We start from the raw sequence: 13344 nt of genomic DNA, 5'->3' as shown, positions 1-13344 counted from the left end.
AGGGGGACTGTCTCTGGCACTACTTATTGTGTCTGATAAATGCTTTAAATGAACACTTGGTTAAGGTGTAGCTGATGCCTGAACGATTGTCAAACTGGCTTGAGTTAGCATTAGCAACCCTTTTCTACTTTGTGAGGCTCTTCCCACTCGTGTGGGATGCTGATAATGTTCTGTACATGCAGGAGCACATTAGCATGTTTAAGTCCATGGCTGTGTGGAGGTGTGCGGCTGTGTGTAGGAAGCTCGATCTGTGTACAGTCTGTGGGCAGGCATGACACACTGCAGTGCAATACGAAGATGGAGGCAACACTAGTTCTCAGCATCTGGTTTGCTTTCCACTACTATGCTTGATTTTTTTATTATTTATTATTATTAATCATTTTTATTACTTATTTGTAATTGCAGTCTATCTTTATTTATTTATTGACAGTGAGTAATAATCTTTTAAGATTTTTTTACACAAAGTTCCACACATTGTTGATTGAAAAGTTTCATTGATTACAGTGGGTCATGCCTTACCAAGATTCCACCTTGTATTGGTAGTGTGTTGATTACAGCGGGGTAATTCTATGTAGGCTGAATTGTTTTTGGTTCGGTTTGTAGCAGTTTACAGACCGGGATGGTGAACTCCCATTGTGGGTGTGCGCTGGGATTCCATTGTGATTCCTTGTGGGAGCGAGAGTTGACATCCATCTGCTCTGAGTGGGATCTGGGGCAGCCTGCTCCACTTCTGGCTCGGCTGCTTCCATCCTCAGCTGGTCCGGCAGGGCCAAACCCAGCCCACCCAGCCTGACCCACTTGCTGCTTCCCTGACACCCCACTGATTGCTTCTCAAATGGCAGTGATTGCATAATTTATCAGCCTTTTTCTAATGTCACATTATGAACTTTGCATATTTATTTCTTTTATCTGTCATTTACGCACATTCTTGCTCATAATCTACTATTTCTGCTCGTCTGCCGCCATTATGTGTCTTGAGAAGATGTCAAAACAGAGAGAGTCCACATAAAGCTCCTCCAGATGGTCTTTGATAAAGTGAAATGAAATCCCATTTATGAACTGTGAACTGCATTTTTAATGGCTTGGTGGTCTGATATTCAGGGCACTGGAGGCGTATTAAACTGAATTTTTTAGAAACAACCTATGTTTTTTTTTAGTTTATCATAATATTATGAAGCTGCAGCAGTTATTGTTGATCTGGGAGGAAGAGATCCGAATCCATAATGTTGTTATTGTTTTCTCATAATTTTCTTATCAAACCCCTAATCATGAGTGGAATTATTATCTCTCATGAGTGGGTGATGACGGGCTCATGGCAGCACTTTCACAGGCACTGATGCTCATACATGCTTACATATTTAGCCACCCACACGCTTAAACACTTTTTGTGACGGGAACTACCAGAGTTGGAAGCAGTAGGCATGAAATGTTACAGCTAATTTTGTGATTGAGTATAAATTCAGCAGTGTAGTAAATCGGGAAAAAGAAAATCTTAATTAGCGTCAAATTATTGAAGAAACCTTCTGTATCTGCGTGATGACCCACTTGAGATAAAAACATGTTTTTATACCTTCACGGTTATCGAAATCTTCACAATGATTCATAAAGTGCGCTGAATCACTAGCATATGTGCGACATCATCCAGCTGCATTACACTTACTCACGGTCACCAGTGACCATAAAGCAGTGTGACAGGTGACCCAAACCACACTCTCTACAGCAGCACTTCGCAGGGGCCACGTGTGAGTCCGGAACATGCTTAAAAATTATTTTTAAAAGTTAACAGTGAGTATTCGAGAGGCATTAATAGAACAATCTCACTCATTAAACAAAACCAAGAAATCTTCTAGAGCTTCTAGAGAACCTAGAATCTTAGAAAGTTACGTATGTGTGTGAACTTACACACTCTATTTTTTGTTTGTTTTACATTTGCTGCAGCCAATAAATTGTGAACATGCTAAATAATACAGCCATTCTTCCCCTTTGCTGTGCTTTTTGACTGAATGCAATGCTTCAAATCAAAAGACAGGGAATGAATCATGGCAAAATGTTCACTTTTTCCAAGGAGGGACGTTACAGAATTGGTTGAGAAGCGCTGCTCTACAGGAAGAGTGGAGAATTTTGCCTTTTGTCCAAATATTAATACAGCCAAAAATACATTAGGTGTAAATGTGATAAAGGCTGTCTAAACATTCAAGTTAAAGGGCTTGGTAATGAACACTGCTAGCTAATTTGTCATTCAGTAGTTAAAACACTTTCAAAAATAGGTGTCTGTATTGTTTAAGTAGGTATCATGTTGTAAGAACTAGAACACAACTTTAGTAACAAAAAGATCAACTCTCTCTTCCACTTTCTCTGCTCAGACACTGGCAACGTTGAACCCGTGGTGCTGCATGTTATGTAATGGGAATGAGCCGTTCAATATCTGAGCTTTTAGAGGGGGGCATGTGAGATCTGTGATATGTTTGTTGCACTCGTTCTTGGAACGCTCTTCCATTTTCTTAACTGGCCTACACGAATGTAGAATTGTTCAGTACCCTAACCACAGGCTAGTTTTACAGGGTTTTTCAATTGCATGAGAATAAAATACATATTTGCACTTTGTCCCTCCCTCTTTTCTTTCCCTGGGAAGTCCAGTGAATAGATATATGAATAGATATCGGTGAAGGAACAAGAGAGCGAGGCAGAGCAGCAAACTAATTGGGGCCTATGGACCCAAAATGTGGAGAGTAAGGAGGTGTGTAATTTAAATGTCTTCATTGTGGTCTTGAGTTCAACAGAAATATGTATAGAAATATATAATAATAATAAGTGAAAATTATTAAAAGTAGTAAAAACCAGAGCACTTATCAGTGTGTGCTAATAAGTACACATTTACACATCATCTTGGAAGTCTGTTCTTGCCGGATATTAGTCTACCCAACGTGTATCCGTGCCTTCACATTTCTTAGGTACGCAAAATGTACAATAAAGTATTTTTTTTTTTTTTTTTGTTTTGAATAAAACAGCTACATTTAAGTATTCAGTTGGTTTTTAATTTGAAGACTAAACAGATTGTAGCAAGACTGAAAGAGGTTTAAATAAAAAAAAAAAAAACTAATTTCACTTAAGATTAAAAATGTTGATTTCATGTATCAGAGCGAGAAAATTGCATTTTTTTTTTTTTTTTAATTCTCCTCCCTGGTTTGTTCAACTAAACTCAAACCCATGAACCGCACCACACGCACGCACCCGTGGGCTTGTTGATCCGTTGCAGCCCTGAATCGTACAGTAGGTGTACACGTGTGCGCAGTGGAGCTGCGAGGCAGGAGGAGCAGAGGAACCTGCAGGAGCGTGGGGACGGGTGGGGTGTACGCGGATGTTTTCGGCTGTGAGCGTGGAGATGGCGGCGTAGGGGACTTGGCTGCGGCGGCTCTTGGTGAGTGTCAGGCATCAGGGTTCCTTCCCTTGTTTAGGCGAACAACAGGAAGTGGGGCTTGTGTGTTGCCGTGTCGTGCAGGGGATTCTGCAGAAAGACGAACCGCGAGTAGGAAGTGACGAGGTGTCTTGAGGTGACTGTAGACCTTTCGTCTGGTCTCTGTCCTCCGTTTCTTTGGTTTACTTTGCATTTCCCTGCATGCTGGCTCTTGCTTCGTATTACTAGACAATGAACCTGGGACCGGTTCTTCCACCCTGTTTCTTCCTCCGCTACACCCTGCGTTTATCTCCACATTCGGACCGATAGGAGTTACGAAACTTGCAAAACTTAATCTCCTTCATTAACTACCTCCACAGACACACACACTTTCTCTTCTTCTTCTCAACCCTGTTGTTGAATCACTCAGTTTCTGTCTTTCCCTTTTGCTCGCCCTCTCTCTGTGTTTGTGTGTGTTGTGTGTGGGTGTGCGTGCGCCGCTGGGCGGGAGAAATCCAAGCCTCATCTCATTGGCCTGTGTGTTGTAAAGGGGGCCGTCCCTTCGCTTGTGTAGCGAGAGGGAGAGAAGCGGCAGAGGGAGGGGGAAAGAAAACCCAACAGGCCGGGGTCAGGGGAGAGTAGCGCGAGAGAGAGAGAGAGAGAGAGAGCGAGCGTGTGGGCGTTTTGTTTTGCCATGGCTGGGCTGGAGAGAGCGAGCAAGGCAGAGACGGGGGACGACTCAGGCACACCGATGACTTTCTGGACCCTGGCGCTGGCGTCTCCTCTCCACACGCCCGGCATCCTGTGAGCATTTCCCCTTCCTTCATGCTTCGTCCTCCTCTTCCTCCTCCCGCCGGAGCCCGGTAGCCCGAGGCTGGCTGCTCTTTCTCAGCCCGCCGGCCACGGTGGGGAGCGAGCGCCTCCAAACAGCACCAGGGAGTCGGTGGAGTGGCTTTCTTTGGTGATGGTGAGTGTCTCCCTCGCTCCCGCTGTTTCATGTTCCTCCCCGCTGGACTGTAGCGCCGGGCGGCCGCTCTGCTCGCCGCTCGTCGGTGCGCTGGTTTGTTTAGCTGCAGAAGTTTTGCTGGGTTTTTTTTTTTTTTTTTGGCAGAGGGAGGATCCTCGGCGAGGGCAGCTCTGCGTTTTCTCACTGCCGTTTGGACTGGCGCACTAATGCCCAGAAATGGAGAGCGGGGCGCCGGATGACTCAGAAGTGCCGCCGCTCCGTGGGAGTCTTTTCCCGTAGCTTTTCCAAAAGCGCCTTCCCACCATCCTCTGTTCCTCCTCTCCCCCTGTCGGCACCCCAGCCCCCCCTCTCTTTCTCTCTGGCGCTCGTGTGTGTGTGTGTGTGTGTGTGTGTGTGTGTGTGTGTGTGTGTGTGTGTGTGTGTGTGTGTGTGTGTGTGTGTGTGTGTGTGTGTGTGTGTGTGTGCATTTTTTTGGTACCTTAGCCGTGTCATAAATGAGGCAGTTTGAAGGCAGGCTTCTGTAAGTGTGACTGGGCTCACAGCAGGAACAGAGAAGGTTGTAGGAGGGCCGTGGCGCGGGGAGGTGAGCCATCAGTGCAGACATGTTCCTGAAGTTGATTAAGACAAACAGGGAGGATTAAAGGGGGTTAAGACCACCTTTAAGAGCCGATAGCACAAACATGATCACATGGGATTATAATCCTGATTCTGACATAAATAAAGCCATGCCTCCTCAGCCCCCACCAATAGTGAGAGTGAAGTGATTGTCATTATGATGCACAGAACACGGTGACACAACAAAATGTGTCCTCTGCTTTTAAGCATCACCCTTGGTGAGCAGTGGGCAGCCATGACAGGCGCCCGGGGAGCAGGGTGTGGGGACGGTGCTTTGCTCAGTGGCACCTCAGTGGCACCTTGATGGATCGGGATTCGAACCAGCAACCTTCTGATTACGGGGCCGCTTCCTTAACCGCCAGGCCGCCACTGCCCCAATAGAAGCTAGAGTAAATCTATTTCCAGTCGTGTGCCGTGCATGGCATTTGCAAGTGTGTTTATAAGCTCTTACTCATTCTTTAATTACAAATGTGACACATGCACAATGCACAACGCTCCCAGAATATTTTTCCCGCGAGGGGTTCCTGACCTCCTATTGAAAGCTCACGTTAATATTTCATAACTTCTGACTGATAACGGCATCATATTGTTTTGTTTATTTTTTTTTTCTTTTTCAGACCTGTGTGTTCTCATATTACAGGATTTGAATAATTAAAGTGGGCTTCAAACAGCAGCCCTTAGCCCGGGGCAACAGAAGAGGGTTGCAGCACCGGGTCTAACAGCAGCGTAGTGCACCACTAGGCATATCGTCGAAGGGAAACACGTGCAGCGCCACGTGGGGCATCCCTGTCTGTCTGTCGCTAGTTTTTCACGGCGATTTCCTCTGGTGGAGGGGACTCCCTCCGAGGGGCAGGATCCTCCTGATCGTGCAAGTCACCTCTACCCTCTAGCATCCAACCCCCCACCCTGCCTTCCCCGTCACTATGATTCTTCCCATTAGTCCGACTTCCTCCTGGTCACCGTATTTGGGCGTCAAGGTACCCACATGTGGCGGCTTATTTGGGTGCCCGGGTGAATTATTGATGCAAACCTCGTTCCGTCACTGCCTCCTGATTAAATTCCAAATTACACGCTGCTTGTTATACACTGCCCCCTTTCACACTATACCACGTTCCTCACACGCACACACACACACACACACACACACACACACTATAAACCAACTACCATCCAAACACTGCGCATCGTTTACGGCTGACATGCTGCAGACATATTTTAAACAGTGGTGCAAATTTGGGAGGTTGCGAAAACATTCATTATATATACAGTTAAATCATTATATATATACAGTTAATCTGCTATCAGCTGTTTATTTATTTATTGTGCAACAGGTACAAAACTAATTCTTTGGCATCAAATGTAGGTGATGCATTGAGAATCGCTCGAGGACATTTTTATCACCAGTATGGAGCCAGTCTTAGTAAGTCTGTTAGATGTTGCAAAGTATATTCTTTAATACAGCCTGGTTATTGGTGCGGAGTTCCTTCTGAATATAATGATATGTAGTAGAGCAGTGATTGAACAGTGATCAGTGACATCAGTTTGTCTTTATAGTGGAAAAGATTCATTATCATTGCCAGTGTTGTTTGGAAAGTCAATTTTTAAATGGTTTTCTGTCTGCAGACAACTTACTGCTTCTATGTGACCCTCAAAGCTAGACTCAGTCACTAGTTTATTCTTTAAAAGCACTGTGGAGAGTGTTAAGTGTGTGGTGTGTTTGGATCAAATCAGATCTGGGAATGCTGTGTTGCCTGCTTACTACGCATCTGGGAAACATTGCTATTAGGCCTCGACTGTTGGCTGGAAACTGTGTTCATGCCACGCTTCATAACTGGGCTCCAAGCTCCTGTTTCCTTTTTTGGGGTGAGGACGCATTTTTCGACATTTTTGATTATTTGAAGAGCACCCTTCAAATTTCACTGGATTAAGCATTTAATGAAGAGGATTTAAAGACGCTGTAGAAAAGGTGAAGAAGGTTAGTGGAGTTTGATGGGCGCAGCGGCCCAACCTGCGTTGTGTGGATGGCCGGGGCAGCACGGCTGTGGAGGTTTCCGTGCCAGGAAGGAAGCCTCGAGCATTACGCCTGTTTATCTGAGAGCACATCACATCACCCCTCCCAGCTCCGCAGCTTGGCTCACCAGTTGAGGCTTTCTGTAATCTGTGCAGGGGAAAGGGTAAAGCCCCTCCGAGCCCTGGTTATAAAACACACAGTGATGTCTCTTATTTAGCCATTTCTACACCCACAACTATGCTGACGAATATTAATTCAAAAGAAAAACATCATTGAGAGAATTATTATATAATTATTTTCTTCTGGGAATTTATGTCCCTACAGTTCAAAGGGCTCTGTTGATTGGAACTAGTGAAAGTGATTGTTTTTTGTCATTGTGATAGCAATCACAGCAAGCACAGCACACGGTGCAAACAACTGTTAAGGTGCCACGGATGTCCCCACACACTGCTCCCCGGGCACCTTTCATGGCTGCCCACTGCTCACTAAGGTGATTGGTTAAAAGGGGTTTCCTTTTTTCACTTTCATGTTGCTTTAAAGGATCTCATTTTATTTGCATTATGAAAAGCTTATGGTGCTCTCCGTGCTTAAAGTGAATGAGTGCCTGGCTTCTTTCTGTCATGTTTGTTTATGCCTTTTGTCGTCTTTTGCACTCCAGTGTTCATTTGAAAGAGGTTTTGGCAGCTGACTCTGGGCCAGAACAGAATTACATAATATGTCTGTCGTTATTGCAATATTACATCTTAAACAGGGCTGTGGTGTGTGTTTGTGTGTGTTTTTATATATATAATATATAAAAATATATATAATATTTTACCTCATCTATAGATATAAACGTTTGTATAATAACAGTTGTGCCAGTAATGTTTAATAAACTGTGTGATATTTGCCCAGATGATGGTACTTTTTGGGCACTGATGGGAACACAGTAGCGCCCTTGTTCTGCAGCAGCCAGGAGGAAGTATTGTCAGTGGTTGAAGCAGGAATCAGAACGGAAGGCCTCATTTGGTTGACTTCATTGAGATAAGGGCCGTCCAGCATGCCTCTCTGCCCCTGCACTACCCATAGACATCTGCTGTAATAATGCAGCCACCTTCACTACAGCCAGTGCAGCCAGTGCATGTTGCTGTTACTGGTACAGGGCGGAGGCGGGAGTAGTGACACGCTGACTGGTAGTGCTGGCCTTTGTTCGGCTGGAATATACTTCCCCCTCAGGCGAGTGTCGTGTCCAAGTCATGCCATTTAGATGGACTGGGTGATAAAAGAAGATATGTATTGCAGTATTTAATTTTCAGGAACCTGCATATATAAAACATTCATATCGAGAACAAGCTTGAAGATTACAGAGAAGGAACTTATAGAGTTGCAGGCATCCCAACTAGTTAAAATTGATCTCAGGGCCAAATGAGTGTGTGCAGTGATTTCCTCAGTGCTGCCACTTCCTATACACTGATTAACATATAGGTGGGTTTGAACAGAACCTCCTACCACTCCACCTAAGTCTGTCCATTTTGCTTTATACTTACTTTCCCGAAGTTAAGCAGTGTCGAACCTCTCTGGAACTGGGGTAGATTAGTGTGGGGTTTGGGATGATGTAAACACAGCTTGTGCTCCTGCAGGGTGGTAGTAGCCTAGTAGACCCAGTAAAAACTTACTGATTTGTAAGTTGCTCTGGATAAGGGCGTATGATAAATGTATTTACATTTACGCCATTTAACGTGCGATAAACAAATATGTCTATGGAGTGAACCAACAAGAGAGAGGCATGATGAGGAGGAGAGCGGCCTATAGAAGTGAGCGAGCATTTGCGGAAATGACGTCATCAACCCCATTCACCAACGTTTGGCACAGACAGGAAGTTTTTTTTTTTGTTTTTTTCCCAAAAATAAAATTAACCCATTGGTTCTTCATAATCTATAAATTTGTGCTTATTTTTACATCCAATCACTGAGCAACTGCAATTCTTTGCATGATCGTGGGAAATTCTGTGGGTGAACAAAGCATGAGAAAGGGGAGGTAACATTTTCCCTTATGACTACATAAGGGGACAAATTCCATATTCGGCCATCTGAGATGCCACTCTCTGAATAGCTAAGCAGAATGGTCAAAACACCTTCAAATGAATATTTGTGCCACATTTTATGCTGAACATTATTAAGGCAGATCAACATTCAGATAATATTGGACCTTATGCACGAACCTCTGCTCTGTGTGCACAATAATTTATGCAAAAAGGTTACTTTCGAGGCATTATCAGAGACACTGTTGAAGAATGTGGATTCACTATTTCACTCTGTGATCGTATTTGTGATGCACATGAACAAGGATGTAAATAGAGCCAGTAGCAGACAGGGGTGTTGCCAGATTGGGACGGTTTGTATTTATTTGGAGGAAACAAGCTTATTGGCCACTGGTTATTATATGATTATAGTGCTTTGAACTCAGGGCTCTGAAAGTATAAATGTAAATGGATTAATATTTTTGATAAACATATTGCACAACTAATTCACAGACTGCTCTGTTCACGTTACAAGCAGCCTTTCACCATTGCCGAGTGCCTTTTGGATTTCAGTTGTGCTGTGTTTGTGTTTATGATCAAATCTCCTGCACACAAACAGTAGGAGAGATGGAGACATGTGCTGGTGCCAGAACTGTGGCTACTGCCCAATACACGCCGGGTCCTTACTGGAGCCAAGGGAACAGATGGCCCTAAAACAATATTTTCAGTGCTCTCCCTCCCTCTCGTGCTCTCTTCATTACCTCCCTTTACCTCCCTTTCTCCACCTCTTTCGACATGTACGTGAACTATACAGCGACCTCTCCACCAGGCCAGCACTGACATTGCTTTTTCATATCACACAGGGCTCCAGACCCAGGGATGTTTTAAAATGTCATCGTGCGAGTGAGTGTGACAGATGTCATGCATGAGCTGTCTGTCGGATGGTGCCAACTTTACTGCACAGTAAAAGAGTGGTAGCACTGATGTAGTTAATTAGTTCTGTTTTTTCTCTCTCTCTTTCTCTGTCTGTTCCTCAGGGCATCTGGCGTATCCCAGTGGATGAGATTGATCGCCCAGGCAGCTTCGCGTCTCATATGAACCGCTCCATCGTGCTATTGCTGGAGGTGCTGTCTCAGCTCAGCGATCACGACACACTCCTTAAAGTCTCATTCATGCTCCAGAGAACCCCGGACCAGGGAAAGTAAGATGTTCCCATTTTCTGTTCTTCTTTCGAGTTTTTGCATTTTCTTGATTAGACTTCACATTGGACCTTAATATGTATGACAAGCAAGGCCACCTCTAAAGGTATTCTTGGGCGGAGTGTTAATCTGTGTCGTTTTGACACTATGACATTTGTTTAAATCTTTATGCCAACAGGAAATACCTACGAGATGTGGATCGACAGGTTTTGGCTAAGAGAGCGTTTTTCCTCACTGTGAAAGTGCTGGAGGACAATCTGAACAAACTGACAGGGGTACGTATGGCACTGCTACTACTGGCATCTGTCTATGCCTTATTATAACCACAAATGGAAGAAAATCCATTCCATTTAGATTCACTAGAATCAGAATTCTTGAATGAAAATGCTGGTAATTCGTCTAATAGCGGGCAAATAAACAGAGGAGGAAGTGAGGAACTGGGCGTATTGGCAGGATCGGGTTTAAAGAGTATGGTGCTGCTCGCTCCTCCCAATTTAAAACTTTGTTTATACATTTTTTTGTGTGTCAAAAATAATTTTGTTATTTCATCTAGTCCAAGACACAGGTAACTAGTACTGAATCGTGAAGGCATTTGTTACAGTAATCTCCATGCATTACATCAATTACAATTTGATCTTTTTTTTTTGCCTTTTTCTTCCATGCTACCAACTAACCTCAGACAGGTCTTAAATAATCAGTCTAGTCGTAGTTCCTCAGATCTGCAGCTTGAGATCACAAATATGCAGAATGTTTGATGTATATTGTTCAAAATAAAGAAGGCTCTCACTTTTCATTAGTCAAATATTAAACCATATGCAAATATGTAACCTTATTTCTACTTAGTTTGTTTGAATTAACACGCAAACGCAACAAATTTTAACATACACCCCATCATTATGGACTTTAGATAAGAAGATTTACAGATCATCTTAGTCTACATCTTATTTTTTTCATATTTTTTTATTAATATGTGTATTTAAGCATCTAGATATATAACACACATTGACAGAATTAAGAGACATTATAGCTTGAGCTCACTGTACTCACCTAATTCTCATGCCCCACAGGTATCAGAGCAGTTTTCCAAAATTCCTGCTCCTTCAATGGGGGAGATGACCACTACTGACCCGTCCAGCAGGCCCTCCGCAGAGGACTCTAAAAGTGCTCAGCTGCCGCATAAGACAGGGCTGACCGAGGGCTCAGGCCCGCCTGGGTCGCTGCCCAGAGACAGTACCCAAATGCTGCAACCCTCTGTACCACCAGCTATGAAGCCCACAGCACCGCCACAGGGTAGGGTGGAGGTCCTGCATGCCGAGACTGGCAAGACTGGACCTGAGGAACCCATGGAGTTAGAGCTGGGGCCGACCACCGCAAAATTCACAGATGTTCAATCCGGGACTATGCCAGCCCGGAAAGACAGCATGCAGCCTGGAATGGAGCATGCGGAGAAAGCTCCGGAGAGCAGCCGGGCACCGGAGCTCTCTCTGGAGGATCTTAGCATTAGCTCTAAACAGCAGAACCAGACTCATGCAGCCAAGACCCTGATACCAGGGGTCCAAATGGCTGGCACTGCAGCTCTGACCCAAACTACAGAGCGTCGGCCCAGGAAAAGAAAGCTACTGGAGGATGTGGAATCGGGGAAAACACTCCTATTGGATGCTTACAAAGTGTGGCAGCAAGGTCAGAAGGTCATGACCTATGACCTGGGCCGCATCGAGAAGATCATGTCTGAGACCTACATGCTAATTAAACAGGTACATATTGAATTCTTTTTCACTTAACCTGGGCTATTGGTTTTTTTGTTTTTTTTTTCTTTCTTACTTGCCTCTCTACAAAATTTTAGAATCAAAGACCACATTTATAGCATTACCTGTTTAAGTCTTTATCTTAGCTTTACCTTAAACATGATCATCAGGATCTGGTTGGCTCATCTGTACCTGTCACCAGTAATGTAGGATCCTCATGTTGCAAGATCTTCTGCAGTATGGGATCTGAGGCAGACCTAATGCTGCAGCAACACAGTGCTGCTACAAAACAGCTAACTTCTGTAAATATAATCGGAATAAATACATTCAATTATCCCATCATGGTCACTTTGGTCATTTTTAAAAACTAAAAAACGTGCAGCAACATGACCTTTGCAGAGACTGAGTCATCAAGATAATGTGAAATATCATTGGTTTAGGGGGAAAAGTCTCCGATTTTTACTGTTAAGAACAACAACAGCGGCAGCAGTAATCTTTTGACACGTGAACATGTCTGAACAGACCTTGAATGCGATCAGGTTTCTGTAGGTTATTTCTTAAAAACGTCCCCTGTTTGGAAATACTGTGCTGATTAAGTGTTTCGTGTGGGTACTGTAAGCCTTTTGTATTTTGTCTTTGAATAGTAAGATGGGGAGATGAGAAAGGGGAAGTCCTGGTGACACAGGGCAGCGATAAAATGCAGTCAAACTGGGCCGAGCAGGGAAAGTCCTGAAGTCAGGACATCCCGGGCCGTGTTCTAAATTTAGCTCTGAGCTCATCCTTCGCAGACAACACGCACGATGTTATCTGCCTGGCCCGAGTGCTTTTAGCCGTGAAGGAGGAGGGATGCTGGGGTGGGAGGGGGGGGGGGGGGACACCATGAGAGCAATTTCAGTTCAGCAGACAATGAAGAATGTCAAGAGAAGGAATCTCTGCACAATGCTCTTGTGGAAAAAAATGCTGCTGACTGTTGGCTTTTGTTTTCTTGTCTTGATTGTATTTCGCATTTAACTCAGTGCTGTCATTTAATACAGTGCTGTCTATTGTGCACATGACATTTTTAGTTTTTTACATTTTTAACACTTAGTATCTGTTGTCAGTTGTGTGTGTTTTTTTTTTTTTTGTAACTTTCTTTTTGACACCATGTTTCACTTATCTGACACACTCATTCACGATGACTTGCACTAGTTAGAGGGACAGTCCCCCAGAGCAACAAAACTCAAATATGATGGTATGGTGCTTTTTTTTTTTTTTTTTTTTTTAAATAACCAAAAATGACTGACTGAATATGAAGAGATCGAGACATTTTTTTCCAGCATCTCTCTACACGTTTATCATGGTTCTTGAATTGACGAGCCTCTTAGCAAATCTGCTCCGGCTCATTATGTGTGCACAGATGATCCCTGTGCTGGTA

The 13344-nt window shown here is 44.0% G+C and overlaps 1 protein-coding gene across 3 annotated transcripts in view; it reads left to right on the top strand.

The window, feature by feature from the left end:
- Positions 1-13344, top strand: part of cabin1 (calcineurin binding protein 1) — a 53695-nt gene that overhangs the window by 26120 nt on the left and 14231 nt on the right. For all 3 annotated transcript variants that reach the window (XM_028995489.1, XM_028995488.1, XM_028995487.1), the window contains 3 exons: positions 10024-10187; positions 10364-10460; positions 11253-11939. In XM_028995489.1, coding sequence (XP_028851322.1) covers positions 10024-10187; positions 10364-10460; positions 11253-11939 — 948 coding nt within the window. The remainder of the gene's footprint in view (positions 1-10023; positions 10188-10363; positions 10461-11252; positions 11940-13344) is intronic.

This window comes from Denticeps clupeoides, chromosome 11 (assembly GCF_900700375.1).
Source record: "Denticeps clupeoides chromosome 11, fDenClu1.1, whole genome shotgun sequence".
Lineage (NCBI taxonomy): Eukaryota > Metazoa > Chordata > Actinopteri > Clupeiformes > Denticipitidae > Denticeps > Denticeps clupeoides.
The sequence above is the reverse complement of the archived record's forward strand: the minus strand, read 5'-3'. Positions and strand labels throughout refer to the sequence as shown.